At 42.9% G+C, this 23010-nt stretch overlaps 1 protein-coding gene across 5 annotated transcripts in view; it reads left to right on the forward strand.

Annotated features, from left to right (window-relative positions):
• Window positions 1-23010, forward strand: part of snx17 (sorting nexin 17) — an 89026-nt gene that overhangs the window by 32297 nt on the left and 33719 nt on the right. For all 5 annotated transcript variants that reach the window (XM_041187441.1, XM_041187443.1, XM_041187445.1 and 2 more), the window contains 4 exons: window positions 705-795; window positions 5570-5657; window positions 15745-15814; window positions 19810-19902. In XM_041187441.1, the coding sequence (XP_041043375.1) occupies window positions 705-795; window positions 5570-5657; window positions 15745-15814; window positions 19810-19902 (342 nt within the window). The remainder of the gene's footprint in view (window positions 1-704; window positions 796-5569; window positions 5658-15744; window positions 15815-19809; window positions 19903-23010) is intronic.

The raw sequence follows: 23010 nt of genomic DNA on the forward strand, positions 1-23010 counted from the left end.
TTTTAAAAGTAGGATACAGTGACAACATGCCCTAATGCCATCTCTAGGTGGAGCTATCACCATTGCTTACTTGGCCCTACGGCCAAGTAAAGTTAAGATAAGGAACCAATCTTTGGAATTGCGTATGAAGAGAAACACATTTTTAAAATAAAAATGTTAGCAATACATTGGTTGTAAACTTAGAGAAATGTAGAGCACATTTATAAGCCAAAAGGCAAGATGCATTATCATGAAAATTCATAAAGGTTAGTCAACATAGTCAATTAAATGACATTCATGCCATGTCATTGAATGTGACCTACAAAAAGGCATGTCAGCAAACTCCTAATCCACCAGCAGTTTGATTGCAAATCAGATTATCCCCCGCTACCTATATCATAAAATTTGTTGAATTGTCAGCCCCCAACTGCTATGCAAAAGATCTCCTGCATTAAAACAAATTAACCACCTGTTGAGTTAACAAGTGCTGATTGACAATGGCGCCACCCTTCGCTCCTTTTCCCCTCTCTGCGCACCTCCCATTTGCTTCACACGCGAAAGGTGAACTAGTGTAAAATAGCTTTGCGCAAGTACAAAAATGATTTGATTGTCTATTTTCTCCAATACTGAGTTGATGGGTGGATATCTCTGGAATCTTGCCTGTATCTTGAATTAATTTCAAAAGTATTTCTAGAAATATTTTGACATTTTTCTTCTTCTTAAAGGCGGTTGCAGCAAAACTGGATCTTCCTGATGACCTGGTTGGATACTTCAGCCTTTTCCTTATCCGAGAAGGAAGTGATGATAGTTGTTCTTGTAAGTTGATGGATTAAATTCCCTGTCTCATTTGTATCCACACATTCTTGTCTTCAATTAAATTTTGAAAAAAGTAAGCTTACCAACATAAGCTTATCTATGTATTTAATTGAAAAATTTTAGTTGGTCCTGACTGACGACCCGTTTCACTTAGAGAAAGTTGAAAGCGAATTGGAGTACCAACCCACTAATTTGTAGAAATGTGGGTCATGGGCTTATGTCCATGATTTCTACACTCCATATCTGTTTTATTTCTATCTCCTCTTCTTCCTTGGCCTATCACAAAAATACCATAATAAAAGCAAAGTACTGCGGATGCTGGAGATCAGGAATAAAAACAGAAAGTGACTGAAACTAAGAAAAGTTATTTTGGACTCAAAACCTTAACTCTGTTTCTCTCTCCAGTTTTTTTTTAATCATTCGTGGGCTGTGGTGTTGCTGGGCAGGCCAGCATTTATTGCCCCATCCCCAGTTTTGCCCTTGAGAAGGTGGTGGTGAACTGCCTTCTTGAACCACTGCAGCCCATGTGATGTAGGTACACCCACAGTGCTGTTAGAGAGGGAATTCTAAGATTTTGAACCAGTGACAGTGAATGGTAATATATTTCCAAATAAGGATGGTGAGTGGCTTGGAGGTAAACTTCCAGGTGGTGGTGTTTGCATGTGTCTGCTGCCCTTGTCCTTCTAGGTGATAGCGTCGTGGTGGGCTGCTTTCTCCTGGATGGCGTCGAGCTTCTTGCATTTTGTTGGAGCTGCATTCATCAGGCAAGTGGAGATTATTCCATTGCACTTCTGACTTGTGCCTTGTAAATGGTGGACAGGCATTGGGGAGTCAGGAGGTGAGCTACATGACTCAGGATTGCTAGCCTCTGACCTGCTTTTGTAGCCACAGTATTTATATGGCTGGTACAGTTCAGTTTCGGGCCAATGATAACCCCCAGGATATTGATAGTGGGGGATTCAGTGATGGGAATGCCATTGAATGTCGTGGGGTAATGGTTAGATTCTCTCTTGTTGGAGATGGTCATTGCCCGGCACTTGTGTGGCACAAATGTTACTTGCCACTTGTCAGCCCAAGCTTGGACATTGTCCAGGTCTTGCTGCATTTTGACATGGACTGCTGAAGGTTGTGCAATCACCAATGCACATCTCCACTTCTGACCTTAAGATGGAAGAAAGATCTTTGATAAAGTAGCTGAAGATGATAAGGCCCAGGACACTACACTGGAACTCCCGTAGTGATATCCTGGAACTGAGATGATTGGCCTCCAACAGCCACAAGCATCTTCTTTTGTGATAGACATGACTGCAACCAGTGGAGTGTTTTCCTCCCTGATTCTCATTGACTCCAGTTTTGCTAAGTCTCCTTGACATTCAGTCAAATGCTCCCTTAGTATCGGAGGCAGTCACTCTCACCTCACCTCAACACTGGAGTTTCAGCTCTTTTGCCCATGTTTGAGCCAAGTCTGTAATGAGATCAGGAGCTGAGTGACCCCGGCAGAACACAAACTGAGCCTCAATGAGCAGGCTATTGCTCAGCAAATGTTGCTTAATAGCACTGTTGATGACCCCTTCCATCACTTTACAGGTGAGCGAGAGTGGACTGATAGGGCAATAATTGGCTGAATTTGTCCTGCCTTTTGCCTACAGGACATAACTGGGAAATTTTTCACATTGCTGGGTAGATGCCAGTGTTGTAACTGTACTGGAGCAACTTAGCTAGAGGTGCTGCAAGTTCTAGAGCACTGTTGCTGGAATATTGTCAGGGCCCATAGCCTTTGCAGTATCTGGTGCTTTCAGCTGTTTCTTGATATCATGTGGAGTGAATCAAATTGGCTGAAGACTGACATCTGTGATGCTGGGGACTTTGTGAGGAGGCAGAGGTGGATATTCTACTCAGCACTTCTGGCTGAAGATTCTTGCAAATGCTTCAGCCTCATCTTCTGCACTAATTTGCTGGGCTCCTCCATCATTGAGGCTGGGGATATTTGTGGAGCCGATACCTCCAGTGAGTTGTTTAATTGTCCACCACCATTCATGACTGGATGTGGCAGGACTGTAGAGCTTAGATCTGATCCATTGGTTGTGGAATCGTTTAGCTCTGTCTATCGTTTGCTGCTTATGTTGTCTGGCACGCAAGAAGTCCTGTGTTATAGCTTCACCAGGCTGACACCTCATTTTTAGGTATTCCTGGTGCTGCTCCTGGCATGCTCTCCTGCACTCTCCGTTGAACCAGCATTGATCCCCTGGCTTGGTGGTAATGGAAGAGTGGGAGATATGCCGGGCCATAAGGTTGCAGATTGAGGTTGAGTGCAATTCTGCTGGTGCTGATGGCTACTGTGTCCCATGGTTGTCCAGCCTTGAGTTGTTAGATCTTTTGAAATCTATCCTATTTAGCATGGTGGGAGTGCCACACAGCACGGTGGAGAGTATCCTCAATGTGAAGACGAAACTTCAGCTCCACAAGGACTGTGTGATGATACTGTCATCGACAGATTCATCTGTAGCAGGCAAGTTGGTGAGGATGCGGTTAAGTATGTTTTTTTTCCCTTCTTGTTGGTTCCCTCACTGCCTTCTGCAGACTCAGTCTAGCAGCTATGTAGGACTTGGCCAGCTCGGTCTGTAGTAGTGCTGCCGAGCCACTCTTGGTGATGGGCAGTAAAGTCTCCCACCCAGAGAATGTTCTGTGCCCTTGCCACCCTCAGTACTTCCTCCAACTGATGTTCAACATGAAATACTGATTCGTAAGCTGAGACGATACTTTTTAATCGGCAGGAGGTTTCCTTGCCCATGTTTGACCTGATGCCTTGAGACTTCATGGGGTCTGGAGTCAATGTTGAGGTCTCCCAGGGCAACTTCTTCCCAACTGTATATCACTGCCGCTATCTTTGCTGGTTCTGTCCTGCCGGTGGGACAGAACGTATCCAAGGGTAGTGGTGATGATGTCTGGGACGTTAACTGCAAGTCATGATTCTGAGAGTATGACTGTCAGGCTGTTGCTTGACTAGTCTGTGCGACTGCTCTGTGACAATAGCAGTTCGTAGTAAGGAAGACTTTGCAGGGCTGAGTTTGCCATTGTCATTTCTGGTGCCTAGGTCAATGCTGAGAGCTTTGTCTAATTTCATTCCACCTTGATTTTCTCGCGGTTCAGTAGGCTATTTCTAATGGCTTGCTAGGCCATTTTAGAGAGTATTTAAGAATCAACCATGTTGGACCTGGAGTCGCACCAGGCTAGAATGGCAGATTTCCTAAAGGACAGTAGTGTACCAAATGGGTTTTTGCAGCATTCAATAATGGTTTCATAGCCATCATTAGACTGAATTCAAATTCCACCATCAGCCGTGGTGGGATTCGAACCTGGCTGCTCAGGGCAGTTCCCAGAGTGTCAGGATTACTGGTCCAGTAACGAAACCACTATGCCACTGCCTCCCCCATGCTGCCAGACCTGCTGAATATTTCTAACACTTCTTATTTTTATTATAAAAAGCACCATTCTTGCTAATATGCATTCTGTGGCTAGGTTTTGAAAGCTCAGCGTGTTTGCACATTGTCTTGGCTTTAGTTGCAGTGTGGCATGGGAGCCCAAGAACTGTGAACTCAGAAAATTTAACAGTTGACAGTAAATACCTTCTCCCCATAATCAGAAAAAAGAGCCAAGAAAGCTTTGCTTTTAAATTCATGTGGCAGGAAAATTATTTTGGAATAGATAAAAACTGAGAGCAAAGTTCTACAAAATGTAATGAACTAAAATGAGTTAGCTGAGACAGTAATTAATACTCTTGTCTTTCACTGCTTTCTAGATTCAGTCCAGTTCAGACTGTAGAATGCATCCTTTTCTTGCTAGCTGTAAAGGTCCTCCATGAAATGATTTTGAGAACAGGAGTTTATTTTGAGTACATACATTCGGCACAAAATAGCCCACGGAGTTGGCAGTGTCAATGATACTGCGGAAGTGCGTGTCGTGGAAAAGGGGGAATGTTCACACATGTATTGAAACCATGTAGATCAAAGTTCCATCTACTTAATTAGATTAGAAATGGTGTTCCATTCTATATCATGCATTTGAATGTTAAAAGAAACTAGTTAGCCTTTCAGAAATATTCCCATGTTTTTGTTCTTGGCATTTTTTCGTATATAATTTCATATTTGAAATGCCTCTACTCTGCTTCTGTAACTTAAGAGCATCTGCCCAAAACATCAATGTGAATGTTTCTCCTTTTCCATACTAACCATTCTTGCAGCACAAAGCGCAGTAGAAATGATTTCAGTTGGTGGGGTTTACTTAAATGTATAGAATGATTTTATGAGCAGTGACCCTTTTCTTAAGTTATTGAATGTAATACGAAGGCTGGAAAGTGAGCTGGATCCTTAAGCTGCAAGTATCTGATTTAGCATGAGCACTGGACAGAAACAACTTGCTGTTGAAGTTGTACTATGAATGCACCTTGAATAATGCAGTCAATTTCAGTCTCCCACCCTGACTCCCGTCTCTCCTTCCCCTCTGTCCCTTACTTCTTTCCATCTTCCCCTTGACTGACCTCCCAACCCTGCAAATTTTAACCTTTTTCAGTCACTGTTTTTCAATCTGACTGGTTAGAGGCAAGACTAAGTGGTGGCTCAGGTGGTAGGAAGAAGCAGCTAAGTATAACATGAAAGAAATGAATTGCAATCAAAAACTGAACAGATACTACAAATTCCATTAGTATTTTTTCTATTTATAGAGATTTTTAACACTGACTAACATGAAATTTATGAATTCTTTTGTTACTCCTTAGTTGTACGAAAGCTACAGGAGTTTGAACTGCCCTATATTTCAGTCACAAGCTTGAAAAACACAGAATACAGAATTGTGCTGCGAAAGAGGTAATAAATGAACAGGATTTTGTGTTTCAAATACTTTCTTAAAAGGTTAAGTGACCTGGTTTATAAAGATGCTTTTTTTCGTTGTTTTAAATTCTTAGATAGCAAATGAACATATAAATTAGGAGCAGGAGTAGGCAATTCGGCCCCTGGTGCCTGCTCCAGCATTCAATAAGATCATGGCTGACCTGATTGTAACCTCCCACCTACACGGATAACTTTTCACCCCCTTGTTTATCAAGAATCTATCTGCCTTAAAAATATTCAACGACACTCTTCCTCAAAAGGCTGTGGGAGCAGAATTCCAAAGACACTCAGCCCTCAAGAGAAAAGATTTCTCCCATCTCTGTCTTGAATGGGCGGCATCTTATTTTTAAACATTGACTTCTAGTTCTAGATTCTCCCACAAGAGCACACATCCACCCTGTCAATATCCCTCAGGATCAAAGGTTTCAATCAAGTCACCTTTTTACTCTTTTTTAAACTCCAGTGGATACAAGCCTAGCTTGTCCAAGTTTTCTTTGTAAGACAACCTGCCCATTCCTGATATTAGTCTAGTAAACCTTCTCTGAACTTTTTCCAACGTACTTACACCCTTCCTTAAATAAGGACACCAATACTTTACACGGTATTTCAGATGTGGTCTCACTAATGCCCTATACGACTGAAGCATAACCTTCCCGTTTTATATTCAGTTCCACGCACAATAAATGAGAACATTCTATTAACTTTTGTAATTACTTGCTGTACCTGCATTCTAGCCTTTTGTGATTCATGAACGAGGACACCCAGATCCCTCTGAATCTGAGCTCAGCAGTCCCTCACCACTTAGATAACATGCTTCTTTTTTATTGTTCCTGCCAAAATGGACAGTTTCAAATTTGCCCACATTATGCTCCATTTGCTGAATCTGTGTCCCTTAGTAGCCTCCTTATCTTCACTGCTTACTTTCCTACCTATCTTTGTGTCATCAGCAACTTTAGTAACCATATCTTTTGCCCCTTCATCCAAGTCACTTATAAATATTGTAAAAAAGTTGACACCCCAGCACTGATCTCTGTGGCACACCACTCGTTACATCCTGCCAACCAGAAAAAGACCCATTTATGCCTACTCTATTCCCTGTTAGCTAGTCAATCCTTCTATCCATGCCAATATGTTACCCCCTACATATGAGCTTTTATTTTTTGCAATAACCTTTGTGGCATCCTATCAAATGCCTTCTGGAAATCCAAGAACAGTACAATCACCGAATTTCACCCCCCCCCCCCCACCCCCCTTTACCCACAGCATATGTTACTTCAAAGAATTCCAATAAATTTGTTAAACATGATTTCCCTTTCACAAAACCATGTTCACTCTGCCTGATTGCCATGATTTTTTCGAAGTGCCCTACCATAAAGTCTTCATTAATAGTTTCTAGCATTTTTCTAATTACAGATGTTAAGCTAACTGGCCTGTAGTTTCCTGTTTTCTGTCTCCTTCCCTTTTTGAATAAAGGAGTTACATTTGCTATTTTCCAATCTAATGGAACCTTCCACGAATCTAGGGAATTTTGGAAAATTAAAACTAACTCATCAACTGTCTCACGAGCCAATTCTTTTAAGACTCTAGGATGAAGTCGATCAGGACCCAGAGATTTGTCATCCCGCAGCTCTAACAGTTTGCTCAATAACACTTCTCTGGTGATTGTAATTTTCCTGAGTTCCTCCCTGCTTTCTAATTCTGATTTACAGCTATTTGAGATGTTACCTGTATCCCCTATAGTGAGTTCATCTGCTATCTCCTTATTTTCCATTATTAGTTCCCCAGGCTCACTTTCTATAGGTCCAATGCTCACTTTGTTAACTATTTTCTTATTTAGGTATCTATAGAAACTCTTATTATCTGTCTTTCTATTTCTAGCTAGCTTTCTCTCATACTCTAATTTTTCGCTCCTTATTGATCTTTTAGACTTCCTATGCTATTCTTTGACTTGTCACCCATCCATGCACAATTATGTACTTGTTCGCTAAGTTTGACACTACCTTTTAACTTTTTTAGTTAACCAAGAATGGTGAATCTGCCCCTTGGAATTTTTCTTTCTCGTTGCAATGTATCTATTCTGTGTTTTCTGAAATATCCCTTTAAATGTCTGCCACTGCATCACTATTGATCTATCCATTAGCCTCACTTGGCAGTTCACTTTAGCTGGTTATGCTTTCATGCTCTCATAGTTGCCCTTAAATTTAAAATGCTAGTTTTGGAACCGCTCTTCTCTCCCTCAAACTGAATGTAAAATTTAATGATGATACGAGAGCTGCTACCTAGGGGCGCCTTCACTATGAGATCATTAATTAATCTTGTCTCATTGCAATGTACCAGGCCTAGTATAGCCTGTTCTCTGGCTCCAGAATGTGGTGTTCTAACAAAGTATCCCTGAAGTAATCTAAACTCCTTATCTAGGTAACTTTTCCATCTGATTTATCCAGTCTATATGTAGATTAAAATCCCCCATGATTATTGCTGTACCTTTCTGACAAGTTCCCATTGTTTCTTCCTTTATGCTCTGCTCTACCAAGTAGTTCCTGTTAGGAGATCAGTACACCACTACCAGTGATTTCTTGTCTTTCTCATATCTAGCCAAACCATTTCTACATGGTGGTTTCCTGAACTTAGATCATTCCTCTTTCTTGTTTTAATATCATTATTAATTAACAGAACCACCCCTCCACCTTTATATAGCTTCCTGTCCTTCCTAAATGTCATGTACTCATAAATGTTCAGGCCCCAATCTATGTCATATCTATTTCTATTTGCAGCCTCATTTCATCTGCTTTGTTACGAATGCTACATGAATTCAGATACAGAGTCTTTATTTTTGTCCTTTTATTATTTTTGTAACCTCTAGCCTTACCTGCTAATGTACTCTTAGCTTTGTACTCTATCCCTTCCTTTCACGGTCTGTTTTTTGTTCCACATTAATACCTTCCTCACTTTCCTTGTCTCTATGTTTTGATTCGCCACATCTTCCTAAATTTGATCCCTTGCCCTCACTGTTTAGTTTAAACTCTTTTTACTTCCCTGGTTATGCGGCTTGCTGAAACACCAATCCCAGCAGGCTACAGGTGCAGATCATCCCAACAGTATAGATCCCACCTTCCCTAACATTGGTGCCATTGCCCCATGAACTGGAACCCATTTCTCCCACACCAGCCTTTGAGCCGCACATTCATTTCTCTAATCTTGTTTGCTTTATGTTAATTTGTAAGTGGCCCAGGTAATAATCCAGCGATTATTACCTTTTGAGGTTCTGCTTCGTAATATGCTGACTATGCACAACCTCTTTCTTAGGTACCAACAACACAGGTAGAACTATGACCAGATCCTTCCCCTCCCTCTGCAAGTTCCTCTCCAACCCTGAGCCGATGTCTCAAACCCTGGCACCGAGCAGGCAACACCGCCTTCTGGATTCTCAGCCTTTGCTGCAGAGAACAGTGTCAATCCCCCTCACTGTTATCTCCTACTATTACTACATTCCTTTCTGCTCCCCCACTTGAATGGCTTCCTGTAACATGGTGGCCATGGTCGGTCAGCTCATCCACTTTGCAGCCTCCACTCATCCAAACCCAGCTGAAACAACCTCATAGCTGTTGGACAAAAGCAAAGGCTGAGGCTCCTGCCCTCTGTGTCCTAATACCTGCCTCACTCAGTCTCACTCTCCTGTCCCTGACCGCTGACAAAATCAGAAGATCCTGTCTGATTGACTCCTGGTACAAAGTATCCAGGTAACTCCCTCCCTCTCCTCCACCACCCCCCCCCCCCCCCCCCAAGACGTACATACAAAGACATGTTTGCCTTGGATCACGCTGTCTTCCAGGAGCTTCCACATGCTGCAGCTGTGACACATCCGCTGTCCTGCCACCCTTCCTGTGTCTTTATTAACTATTTAAACCATTTTACAGAATCTCAATCTTTACAGTGCAGAAGGAAGCCATTCGGCCCGAGTCTGCACTGACCCTCAGAGGATTCCATCTAGTCCCACTCCCCTTCTTTATCCCCGTAACCTTGCACATTATTTCTTTTCAGGTAGCAGTCCAACTCCCTTTTGAATATCTTGATCGAACCTGCCTGTTCCACCCTTTCAGGAAGTTTGTTCCAGACTCCCCCTCCTGGGTGAAAAAATTTTTCCTCATCACATTTACTCCTTTTGCCAATTCTTTTGAATCTGTGCCCTCTAGTTCTTGATGCTCTCAAGTGGGAACAGTTTCTCACTAATTACCCTGTCCATACCCCCTCAGGATCTTGAATACCTCTATCAAGACTTCTCTCAGTGGCTTTTTCACTAAGGGAAAGAGTCTTAACCTCTCCAGCCTACCCTCATAGCCACAGTTCTTTACCCCTGGAATCATTCTTGTGAATCTCTTCTGTACTTTCTCCAATACCTTCACATCCTTCTTCAAGCATGGCACCCAGAACTGGAAGCAGCACTCTAGATGTGGCCCAACTAGTGTCTTATACTAATTCAGCATGACCTCCTCACTCTTGTACTCAGTGCCCCTATTAATAAAGCCTAAGATACAATATGCTTCATTAACTGTTTTCTCAACATGCCCTGCCATCTTCAGTGACCTAGGTATGTATGCACCGAGGTTCCTGTATTTCTTCACCTCCTTTAGAGGCTCTCCCTTTATTTTATACTGCCTTGCCATATTCTTCCTGCCAAAATGGATCACCTCACACTTCTCTGCATTGAACTTCATCTGCGACTTGTCTGCCCAATCCAAAAACAATCATCTTTCACTACTGTTTCCTGTCACTCAGCCAACTTCTTATCCAAGTGCCTATTTTCCCTTTTATTCCATGAATTTTACTCAAGTCTGTTGTGTGGCACTGTATCAAATGCCTTTTGAAAATCCCTTTACACCAGATCAACAGCATTGCCTTTATTGATCATCTCTGTTACTGCCTCAAAGAACTCCAAATTAGTTAAACATAATTTTCCCTTAATGAATGCTGGCTTTCCTTAATTATCCTGCACTTGTCTAAATGATTATTGATTTTATCCCGAATTATAGTTTCCAGAAGTTTCCCTGCCACTGAAGTCAAACTGACTGGCCTGTAGTTGCCAGCTTTATCCTTGCACCCTATTTTGAACAAGTAGGTAACATTTACAGTTCTCCAGCCCTCTGGCATCTCCCCTGTGTCTAAGGAAGACTTGAAGATTATCATTAGTGCCTCTGCAATTTCCACTCTCACTTCCCTCAGTATCCTTGGATGCATCTTATCCAGTCCTGGTACCTTATCTGTTTTAAGTAAAGATAGCTTTTCTAACGCCTCCATCTCAATTGTGAATTGTACCAGTTACCTCCAATCTCACCTAGGTCTGGGTAGCCCAGATGCAAAGTGCTCATTCAATACCTCTGCTACTTCCCCAGCCTCCACATGCAAGTCCCCTTTTCTGTCACTAATCAGCCCTAATCTTTCTTTTACTACCCTTTTATTATGTACATGCTTAAAAAAGACCTTGGGATTCCCTTTTATGTTAGCTGCCAGCCTCTTTTTTTCATGCTGTCTCCTTGCTTTTCTTATTAGTTTCTTCACTTCCCCTCTGGTCCTTCTGTGTTCAGCCTGATTCTCCATTGTATTTGCTACCTGACATCTGTCGTGTACACAATTCTTCCATTTCATCTTCACCTCATCATCCAGAGCGCTCTGGATTTATTTGTCCTCCCTTTCCCCTTCAAAGGAATATACATTCACATTGCCTGCAGCACCTCTTTGAAGGTGGCCCATTGTTCAGCCATCATTCTTTCTGCCAACGTTTGATTCCAACTCACTTGACTCGGATGCATTCTCATCCCATTGAAGTTAGCTTTCCCCAATTAATTATCCCTGCTCTTGATTGTGCCTTGTCCTTTTCCATGATCAATCTAAACCTTATGACACAATGATCACTGTCCCCTAGAGGCTCTCCCACTGATATTTGATCCACTTGGGCTAACTCATTCCTCAGAGCCAGGTCCAAAAGCGCATGTCCTTTTATCGGACTATAAACATACTGCTGCAGAAAATTACCTTGAACACATTCCAGGATATCACAGAATCTCTCAGTGCAGAAGAGGCCCTTCGACCCATCGAGTCTGCACTGACACATGAAAAACACCTGACCTACCTACCTAATTCCATTTACCAGCACTTGGCCCGTATCCTTGAATATTATGACGTGCCAAGTGCTCATCCAGGTACTTCTTAAAGGATGTGAGGCAACCTGCCTCCACCACCCTCCCAGACATTGCATTCCAGACCGTCACCACCCTCTGGGTAAAAAAGTTTTTCCTCACATCCCCTCCCTATTCGGCCCTTTTGCCCCTTTATACTATCCCTATCCCAGTCTATATTTGGATAATTGAAGTCCCCCATTATGATTACTCTATAATTCTTGCACCTCTCTGTAATGTCTTTGCAAATTTGTTTCTCCACATCCCTTCCACTAGCTGGTGGTCTATATACACTAATCGATGTTATTGCACCGTTTTCATTCCTTACCTCTAGTCAGAAAGATTCTGTCCTTGACCCCTGTGGAACATCTCTCTAGAATTGTAATGCCACCTTTAATCAATATTGCTACTCCCCCCATTTTTCCTTCCTTTCCTCTCTCTCCTAAACACCTTGTATCCAGGAATATTTAACGCTCAGCCCTGCCCTTCTTTGAGCCAGGTCTCTGTTAGGCAATAATACCATAATTCCATTTGCCAACTTGTGCCTGCAGTTCACCAATTTTATTAATCACTCTGTGCATTCACATATATGTGCATTAGCACTGATTTAGGTTTTTATTAATTTCCCCCTTATTCTGACCCCATTCTATCTACGTTGATACTACTCTGATATATCCTCATTATCAGTTGATACTTCTCTCCTTCCCACTGCCAGTTTTTCTCCTCTCCACTCTGAATTTCCCCTCAGATCTCATCCCCCTGCCAATCTAGTTTAAACCCTCCCCAACAGCATGAGCAAACCTCCCCACAAGGGCATTAGTCCCGGTCCTATTAAGGTGTAACCTGCCCTTGTACAGGTCCCACCTGCCCCAGAACCAGTCCCAATGCCTCAGAAATCTGAAGCCCTCCCTCCTACTTCATTTCTCCAGCCACATGTTGAACTGTTCAATCTTTCTGTTCTTATGCTCACTAGCTCACAGGCTATGTGCATTTTATTTTGATTGAATTTAGAATGTAATTTCTGTGGTTTTCACTTTTTAGTTAAACCTCCTGGGGAGATGGTGGCATATTGGTGATTAGACTGGACTAGTAATCCAGAAGCCCAGGCTAATTCCCTGGGGTCACAGGCTCAAATCTCACCACAGCAGCTGGTGAATTTTAATTTGATTAATAAAATCTGGAATTGAAAACTATTCTCTGTATTGGTGACCATGAAGCTATCACTGGTTGTCGCAAAATCCATCTGGTTCACTAATGTGTTTTAGGGAAGGAAATCTGCCGTTCTTACCTGGTCTGACCTACATGTGACACCAGACCCACAGCAATGTGGTTGACTCTTACTTGCTTTCTGAAATGGCCTAGCAAGCCACTCAGTTCAAGGGCAATTAAGGATGGGCAGCAAATGCTGGCCTTGCCAGCGGCGTCCACACCCCATCAAAGAAATTTTAAAAAACAGCGATTGTCTTTACCTTTAATTGCCTATCGGAAAATGTACTGAATGAGGTCAGGAATGTTGTAGCCCTTCTCCAGTAGTTTTATGATGTATGTATTAACAATTAATAAGCATGAGGTTGCTGGTATTGCATTTTAGAGAACATATTTAAAATACTTACTGCGAATCCATACTATAGAATAATAAGTCACCACTTTTTGAAAAGGGTGCAACTTTGTAAAACTAATATTTTGTCATTAAACCCTTTAATTCTCACCTGGCCTTCGTTTTTTAAATTGAGAGCTTGTTTACTGTATAATTATTTTTTCCATATATTGCAAGAACAAAGATATTATCAAGATAGCAAATACTTGTAGTGCTGCTGAGCAATTTATTGATTCTCTTGCCTAATGTATATTTTTATTTCAAATAAATTTGGAAGGGAGAAGATGGAATATCAGTGAATTGGGCATTACAGCTTGAGGAGTATCACTTACAGTAACATACAGCTGATTAAACACAGTTTAAAGTTGCACCCATTGGCTGCCTCTCACACATGGAGTCCATTCATCTTGTGCACAAAGGCTTCACTTCATCAAATTGCCCTTAACCTACCCACCTTATTAAACTAAGAGTAAAATTAAGTAAAAAGTCTATCTATGTGGTAGCAAGCATGAATAATTGCTTTCTCTGGCAATGCACTTGGTAAAAGATGTCTTGTGCTTTGTGTGCTATCTTGAATGATTATCTGGCCTCTTTGTAACAAATTAACGCTGCTGAAGTGCTGCAAGGCCCTTGGTGTAATTTCTGATTGAAATCTCATTAGGTACCACAATTGTTATTAAGAGAATGTCAATTTCAGAGCTGAGAGCCTGGATGGGGAAATTAAGTATATAGAGCAGAAGGGTGCTAATTAGCTCAGAGTAGTTGAAAGAGTAGTTAACAAAGCATTTGGCATTTTGGGCATCATAACCAGAGGTATTGGGCACAAAAGCCAGGGAACATTTGTAAATTTCTGGTTAGGCTACAGCTGAAGTGTTGCATTCAGCTGGTCATCACATTTCAGGAAAGATAAGGGTCCTTGAGAAGGTTTAGAGGAGATTTACCAGAATAGTTCCAGGGATGAGGGATTTGAACTACAAGGCCAGGTTGGAAAAGCTGGAGTTGTTCTCCTTGGAGCAAAGGAAATTGAGGAGGGTTTTTAAAGAGCTGTGCAAGATTATGATAGGTTTAGATAAGGTAGACAAAGACAAGCTGTTCCCACTAGCTGATGTGCAAGGGCTAGTGGACACATTTAAGGTTTTGAGCAAGCAGGGGATGTGAAGAAGAACCTTTTTTTGCACAGCAAGTGGTAATGACCTGAAACTTGCTACCTGTGAGGATAGTGGAAACAGAGAAGATGACTGATTTCAAAAGGATAAGCACTTGAGGAAAATAAACTTAGAGTTACAGGGATAGGGTGGGGGTTTAAGACTGGCTGGATTGCTATAAAGAGAGCCTGCATGGACTTGAGGAACTGAATGGCTTCATTTGCTGTAATGAATCTGGTTCTGAAGTTTCTTGTTGAAGTGCAACAGAATGGAAAAGCAACAAAGTAACTCAACATGTATTGAGTCACAGTGAGTTTCATATCAGATATTATAGGAAGGAAGAAGCGTTTTAGTGATGGGAATTTAAAAAAAAGTCTACTATACTTCTGCATCTGAACCTATCATAATCTTGCCCAGCTGTTTAAAAACCCTCCTCAATTTCCTTTGCTCCAAAGAGAAAAACTAGCTTTTCCAACCTAGCCTTGTAGTTAAAACCCCTCACCCCTGGAACTATTCTGATAAATCTCCTCAACCTTCTCACGGACCCTCATCTTTCCTGAAATGTGGTGACCAGTTGAGTGCAGCGCTTCAGTTGTAGCCTAACCAAAGATTTACAAAGGTTCCTTGGCTTTTTTGCCTTCTGCTTCAGTATCTTCAAAGATTTTCTCGTTATGAAAGTGTGATCATTTCTCAGCTGTAGGATGACTTTGTATATAATACTGAGCAACATTGACACGAGTTTTTGGAATAAAAACAGAAAAGCCTGGAAATACTCAGGCCTGGTGGCACCTGCAGAGAGAGAAACAGAGTTAACATTTCAGGTCTGCTTCTGATGGAAGGTCACAGACCTGAAACGTTAACTGTTACCTTTTCCTGACAGGTCTGAGTACTTCCAGCACTTTGTTTTCAATTCAGAATTGTAGCATCCAGAGTACTTAGATCCATAAATTTGTATAGGAATTTATGTGACTTGGATTATTGCCTGATTATCATAGAATCATACAGCACAGAAAGAAGCTATTCAGCACATTGTGCATATGTCCACCTGCATTTAGCTAGAAAAGTTAGCATGAAAGCAAACCACTTTCTTGGCAAGCTTGAAATGGCACGTGCAGATAATCACCTTGTACTATGTGTTTTGTTTACAGCTACTGGGATACTGCTTATGACAATGATGTTATGGAAAACCGGGTTGGATTGAACCTATTATATGCCCAGGTAAGAGGAGTTTTGGTTACCAAACATTTGCAACTCGACTATAACCAGGTGAGCCACTTTCAAATTTCATTGGGCCTGAACTTCCTCCAAGTCAGATTGCCACTCCGCTCCTAGTTTTTACCTTCAATTTTTTTCCATCCTGTCTTGCCCAACCTTCCAACTCAGGCCGGGCGAGATCCGAATAGTGCTGTGTGTTGCCAGGGTCTAGCATCAAAGGGCAGCTCAGCCAAAAGGAAGGAGGCCACCCACCTTTTTTTTAGCTGCCGTAAACTAGGTAAGTTTAAAGATCCACTTGAGTTTACATGTCCCTAACAGGCCAGAGAGAAAGTAAGTGTAACAGGTAAGGTGGGGATTTTGACAGGGAAAGTGTGACGGGTTTAGGTCAGACCTTGTGGGGGTGCTGGGGAGGTTTGGGTTGGGCCTTTGGCGGGAGAAGTGGTGGTGAAGGAGTGTGTCAGATTGGTCCTTGAGGTTTGGGGAGGAGGAGGTGGATCAGGCCAGGCCTTCTTGGGGGGTAGGTTCCCAAGGGTAGGGGGGAGGGTTGAGGGGATGTTGGGCTGGGCCAGGCTTGGGTGGGAGAAGAGTGGGTCAGGCCTTGTAAGTGGTGGGTCTTGGTGGGGTGGGCAGGGCGGTCTTTTAGAGGGTGTAAGGTTGTGTCTGGCTTGGGGGTGGGGTCGTTCCTTGGTGGGGGTGGGGGCGCAGGTTGGGCTGGGCCTTGCGAGGTGGAAGGAGAGGGTTGGGTCAGGCTGGGAAAGAGGAAGCAGGCCAGGTTTGGCCTTGCAGGGGTCAGAGGGAGTGGATCGAGTCTTGGCGGGCGAGGGATAGGAGCGGTTCTGGCCAGGGGTCTCGGTGGGGGTGGGGCGTTGAGGTGGGTGTCAAGGTGGGGTTGTGCTGTGTCAGGCTTGGGGGGTATGGTCGGGCTATGGAGGGCGGAGGGGCTTGTGTCAGATTATGCTTTACGGGGGGGTGGGGGTTTCGGGTCCGCCTTTGTTGGGGGAGGGAGTGGACGGGGCCTGGGAAGGGTGGGTGGGTATTGGATTTGGTCAGGCTTGGTGGAGAGGGGTTGGACCTTGGGTGGGGGTTGCAATGCGGGGGTGCTGTTGGGTCGGCCTGGGGAAGGGGGAGCGTTGGCGTGTGGCGAGAGTTGGGACTGGGTCGGGGGGGCCCTGTGGGTTGGAGAGTTCCCATCCAGTGTTTGTAGCCCTTTACAGGGCAGGGTGAGGTGGGTGGAATCCAGTGGGAGAGGGCGAGTCTCGGAGATGCGTAGTGGGTAGATTCCAGTGGGGGTTGGTCTGGGTCTGTGCAATAATTACCCAGAAGTTAGAAGAGATTTTAATTCTTCTACTAGTGAGTAACTACTGATGTCAGACAGTCGGAACCATCTAAAGTTTGCGATTTAAATCGCATTTTCAGATGGTTCCCAGTGCGGGGTAATTGCCCAGGGGAAAATTGCACTGCTGGGCAATTGCCATGCAAGCCTTACCTGTGAACTTCTGAAGGGGATTCCCTAGCATGCCTTTTGGGTATCCACCCGAATATGACACCCTGGAACAGGCCTGAAATTACGGCCTGTTCTCTTTTTTGAATTTCAATTAGCAAAATGTCAAAATGAATGACCCTAAATATTGCAGAATACTTTTTTGCCTTACCCCTACCTTCTCCTGATGTTTCAACATGCCACTATTCCTCCTGTATTGCTTCCTACTAAAGTTGATGGTTTTTGATTGATTCTACACTCCTACCCCAGCCCACTCCGACTTCCTGCATTCTGTTCCCTTTTTTAAAAGAGGAAAATAATAATTGTACAAATACACTTTCTTAATCTAGACACTGCCTCTCTGACCATTTACTCAGATGATGAATTCTAGGGTGGTTCCATTTTTAAAAAAAGCAGCATACTGGACTACAGAGTAGCCTCACTAGCTGCAGTGTTGCTTGAATCCAGAGATGACATTATATGCTTTCTCCCTTTTAGCCAGTAGGAACAAAATATTGCTTTAATCTTATGTCCCTATCCAGCCATCTTTAACATGAGGTGTTACAGGACTTAGAACACAGTAAAGCATTCCATTTGTAGATGCTATAGTCAAAACCCAAGATATCCCAGCAGTTTTAAGTGGCTGCTTCGCATCAGTGCTTTACTAAATATTGGCAGAGAACCTAACATGGTCCTTTCTTAATGCATAATTACCAAAAATTATTATCTGGTGATTTGTCTCAATTCTGTTTATGGGATCTTTTACACTATCAGATCAGTGCTTCCTAAACTTTTTCCTGCAGAGACCCCATTTTAATGCTTTTAAGTTGACATGACCCCAGAGTGAGAGCGAGGAGTGGGCTGGAGGTTTTGTGCAACTTGCATTGATGTTTAATTGTTTGTAAGAGATGTGCCCCAAGCCCTGTAAAGGCTTCACGTGATGTAGACTGCTGCTGTAAGGAATTAGTTGCTTTGCTACACAGCTTCTGCCTCTCCTAATTGTACTAACATGGATGAAACCATAAGACGTAGGAGCAGAAGTAGGCCATTCGTCCCATTAAGTCTGCTCCGCCATTCAATGAGATCATGGCTGATCTGATAATCCTCAATTCACTTTCCTGCCTTTTTTCCATAACCCTTGATTCCCTTATTGATTAAAAAGCCGTCTATCTCAACCTTGAATGTACTTAATGACCCAGCCTCTACAGCCCTCTGCGGTAAAGAATTCCACTGATTAACTACCCTCTGAGAGAAAAAATTCCTCCTCATCTGTGTTTAAGTGGGTGATCCCTTACTCTGAGATTATGCCCTCTGGTCCTAGACTCTCCCACAAAGGGAAACAACCTCTCGGCATCTAACCTGTCAAGCCCCCTAAGAATCTTTTGTGTTTCAATAAAGTCGCCTCTCATTCTTCTAAACTCCAATGAGTACAGACCCAACCTACTCAATCTCTCCTCATAAGAAAATCCCTCCATACCCAGGTTCAACCTAGTGAAGCTTCTCTGGACAGCCTCCAATGCCAGTTTATCTTTCTTTAGATAAGGAGACCAAAATTGCTCAGTGTTCTAGGTGTAGTCTAACTAGTGACTTGTATCGTTTTAGCAAGACTTCCCTATTTTTATACTGCATTCCCTTTGAAATAAAGGCCTATATGATTGTTCTATAAGTAAAACGACCACCCCGTCAGCAGTCTGTCTACAGTCGCGCTGCTTAGTGACACTCACACAATTTGCCTGCCATACGAAAGGTCTGGTCTAAAGCAGCAGCGTTAAAATCATTTCTGTTCCAGTGGCACAGTAAGGTTTGTATACTAATTGAACCATGGAGTGGATATATTTGACAAAGGACAGACATCAGAGCACACATGCTGTCATGCTCCACATATAAGTGTACAATAAATAAAATAATGTGCCCTCAGAGAATGGGCAATTAAAATTCAGATTGCAAACTAAGCTAGAGGCATTTGTAACAGAAACATTGTCATCTCCCTCTCACTCCCCAATTCTGCTGCTTGCTGCTTTCTTCCCCAACCCTGCTGCTTGCCTCATCCCACCCAGGACACCATAGTGAATACTGCTGGATCAAACTCAAGGCAGCAAAATAGAAGCCAGCTCCCACAGAACATGCCAAGGAGCTGTAGTCCAATCAGAGTTCCATTAGGCAGCTTCATGGCCGCCATTACGGTCTGACCTTGAGATTCCAAAATTTCATCCTAAAACCCCACTAGGGGTCCCAGTGCTTGGTTTGGAAACCACTGCATTAGAAAATACATTTTTATAAGAACATCCAGGATACATTCAGGTAAGGTTTCCAATTGAGGAGATCAGCGCCTTCAATACACAGATATGAATTCCTGATTATTTTTGGGGTGAAAGGTAAAATAAATGGGCTCATGCAGACACAAGAAATGTTAAAACTACTGCCTGCCTCATGTTCTTCCTTCAGTGAAAACTTTAGTGCATTTAAACGACATTTCAAAAGCTAGTTCTCCCTAACTAAAAGAATTTCCTTTTAACAGACAGTAGCAGACATTGAACGGGGGTGGATCCTTGTCAATAAGGAGCAACACCGACAGCTGAAATCACTTCAAGAAAAAGGTTCCAAAAAAGAGGTGAGTTGAGTTAGGTACTCTGGTACTTAGGCTTTCTTTATATACTTTTCATTCTATTAGTGCCAAAAGTACAACCTCTTTTGAAAATAAAATCTCTTAATCTTGATGTATCGCATGTCTGTCTCCCTATGCCATTGTGACTACTGTTTTTTGAATGCAGAGCTTCCCCATGGTAGAGGTGAGCAGAGGAGATTGAGCCAAAAAAACATTTCCACAATGGTAAAAGATAGAAATTTGAGATTATGGCATTTAGCTTTGAAATGGGCTTGACGTTGCCTCTTGGAAAATCTGTTCATCAGTGAGTGACAGACTGTAATATTGTGAGGAAATTACAAAAGTGATGTGTTTATTAAGCATTTGATGTAAGTTAACTAATTGGTGCAAGAAAAACTTTTACAAGTTTGCCAAATACATGATGGAAATCATTGCTATGCGTTGGACAGTGTTGCATCCTAAATCATTTCAAATTCCAATTCAGCTGCCTAAGAACAACCATCCTTCCTGGTTCTTATTTATCTGCACTGTCTTCCTGCCCTCTAATGCATTGAATTGAAAATCCTCATCAAGTTACTCCAAAGCAAAGTTTTCAGTTGCCTCGGTCCCACTTGGCCAATCCCTTCTCAAACCTTCCTGCCTCTTTGTTCTTCCATTATTGAAACTTTCTTGTTCAACCTTTATTACAAATTCCAACATCTGTTCCTGTATTTCTTTTAATAATTTTCTTTCTTCCAGCATCAGCTTCCTCCCGCACCACCCCCCCCCCAACACCACCACCACCACCACCACTGCCACCTTATTTATTTCTATCCCTTTCACTAAGTGCACCGGATGTTTTCTGTTTGTTGTGGGGAAGTTACCGGGAGTGGGTGGATCATTATGAACTGTTCAGAATGTTGGCATGGATGTATAAAGGGAAAGTCATATCTGGCTATTCTAGTTCAATTTTTTGATGAGGTCACTACAATTGTAAATAAGGGAGAGTCTGTAGATGTTTGTATGGACATCTAGAAAGCCTTTGATGTTTTGCACAAGAGATTGGCAAAACTAAAAGTATTGGGGGTAACCTTGCAAACATGTTTGGTAATTGGTGGGGAGATAGATGACACAGAAGGAATCATAGCATTTTTAACACAGGCAGCCATTTCAGCTCTCGGCAAGAGGAACTAAGCTAGTGCCACTCCTCTGCCCTTTCTCTGTAGCCTTATGAATCTTTCTCTTCAGAAAATTATCCATTTCCCTTTTTTGAAAGCCACGATAGAATTGCCTCCTATACATTTTCAAGCAGTGCATTCCAGATCCTATTTGCTGTATATAAAAAAAGGGTTTCCTCGTGTTGTCCCTGGTTCTCTTGCTGATCAATTATAAATCGGTAAAGACAATGTATTCTGGTAGGTGTTCCCTGGGGATCTGTACTGAGGCGTCAGGTTTTTAACCATATATGTTAGTAACATGCATAAAGAAATAAAGCTGTACATCCAGATTTGCAAATGACTGCAAGTAAGGCACAGTGAATTATATAGCTGGCAAAGTGATAAATGGTAATATTTTTTAAATGGTGAAAGAGTGGAAACTTTAGAAGAGAAATGGACTTAGCGTGCCTACGTCATCAAATTACTAACTGCTAGTGCAGAGGTGCAAAGTTATCAAAAAGGGTAGGCCATTATGTCAAGGGGGCTGGGATACACAGCAAAGGGAGGATGATGGCATAGTGGTAATGTTACTGAAGCAGTGATCCAGAGGCCCAGGAAAATGTGTTGGAGCAATGGGCCTGGATTCTGTTGGATCATAGGTTAGGGGGCGTCTCGCCCACTTGTTGGAGAATGGGCAGGGACCCCCTCTCAGATCCATGGGGGGAAAGCCCAACAGAATTAAGTGCCTAAACAACCATCAATGGGCCTTCCCCATGATTGAGGCTCCCCAGCAGAGGAAGTTCCACCTGCTGGGAGCTGTCAGCCAATCAGAGGCCTGCAGCATCTCATGCCACTATCGGGTGCAGTGGCAGCTGGCGGAAAGCACCCACCAGAGGTCCAAGATCATTGCAGGACCCCAGACCAAAGCTGAGTGATGGGGATCAAGTGAGGGGGGCAGGGGTGCATGGTTGTGCAGGAGTTATCGGAGCAGGGCAGGGGCTGGCCTTCAATGGTGCCCACCCCCATGCCTCAATTAGGCACCTTGAGGGATCCCCCCCACCCCAAAATGGTGGGCAGCCTTCAGGAGATGTGGGAAAGCATGCACCCTCCCTCCATTTAATCCTTGAGCTGGCATTAAATTGTGGTGGGCTTGGAGAATTGGATGTCAATTGGCTCATTTAATGAACCTGTTTTACATCCCGCTGCTGGTGGCCAGGAATGTCGTGCCAGCCCCTTCTGCCCTCTGACTTAATTGGAGGTTTTTGCCGCTGCTGGCAGACTGAGGCAGGGCCTCTCCCACAATTAACTGGGTCCAGCTACAATCCTTCCCAGCAGGAAGGACTGCTTCTAATCCAGCCTATGAGTGCAAATCCAATCATGGCAGCGGGAGGGATTTAAACTCAATTTTTTAAATAAAATGCTAGTCTCATTAATAATGGTCATGAGACTACTGGATTATTGTAAAAATGACCTAGTTTACTAATGTCCTTCATGGAAGGAAATCTTCCATCCTCACTTGGTCTGGCCTACACGTGACTCCAGATCCATAGCAATGTGCTTGATCATAACTGACCTCTGAAACAGCCTAGTGTCATGCACAGTAAAGGCATGTCCTGTTCATAGACTTGACAGGAACACATTCCAGGTTTCAAGCTTCTGGAACTGTCTTTTATATTTTAAAATGGACACTTGCTAAAATGGTTGTCAAGAGGTCAGGTAACATTTGCTTATTCAACAGAATATTTCAAGCTTCTGGAAAGCTCCAATTGAATCACCCTGGGTGGAGGAACCTCCCCCTGGAATGGACATTATTCAAAGCTTGCTCCAAGCACAGAATCAATGGACTCCTAGACTCTGTCTCCAAGTTTGCAATTTAACAAAATAAAGCTGACGAGAACAGTTATCATATACACCAGTTAAGTGTGAAAGACTTACCATCTATCTCCTATTGTGTAGTGATAGTTTTGGACTTCCAAAC

Source organism: Carcharodon carcharias, chromosome 5 (assembly GCF_017639515.1).
Source record: "Carcharodon carcharias isolate sCarCar2 chromosome 5, sCarCar2.pri, whole genome shotgun sequence".
NCBI lineage: Eukaryota > Metazoa > Chordata > Chondrichthyes > Lamniformes > Lamnidae > Carcharodon > Carcharodon carcharias.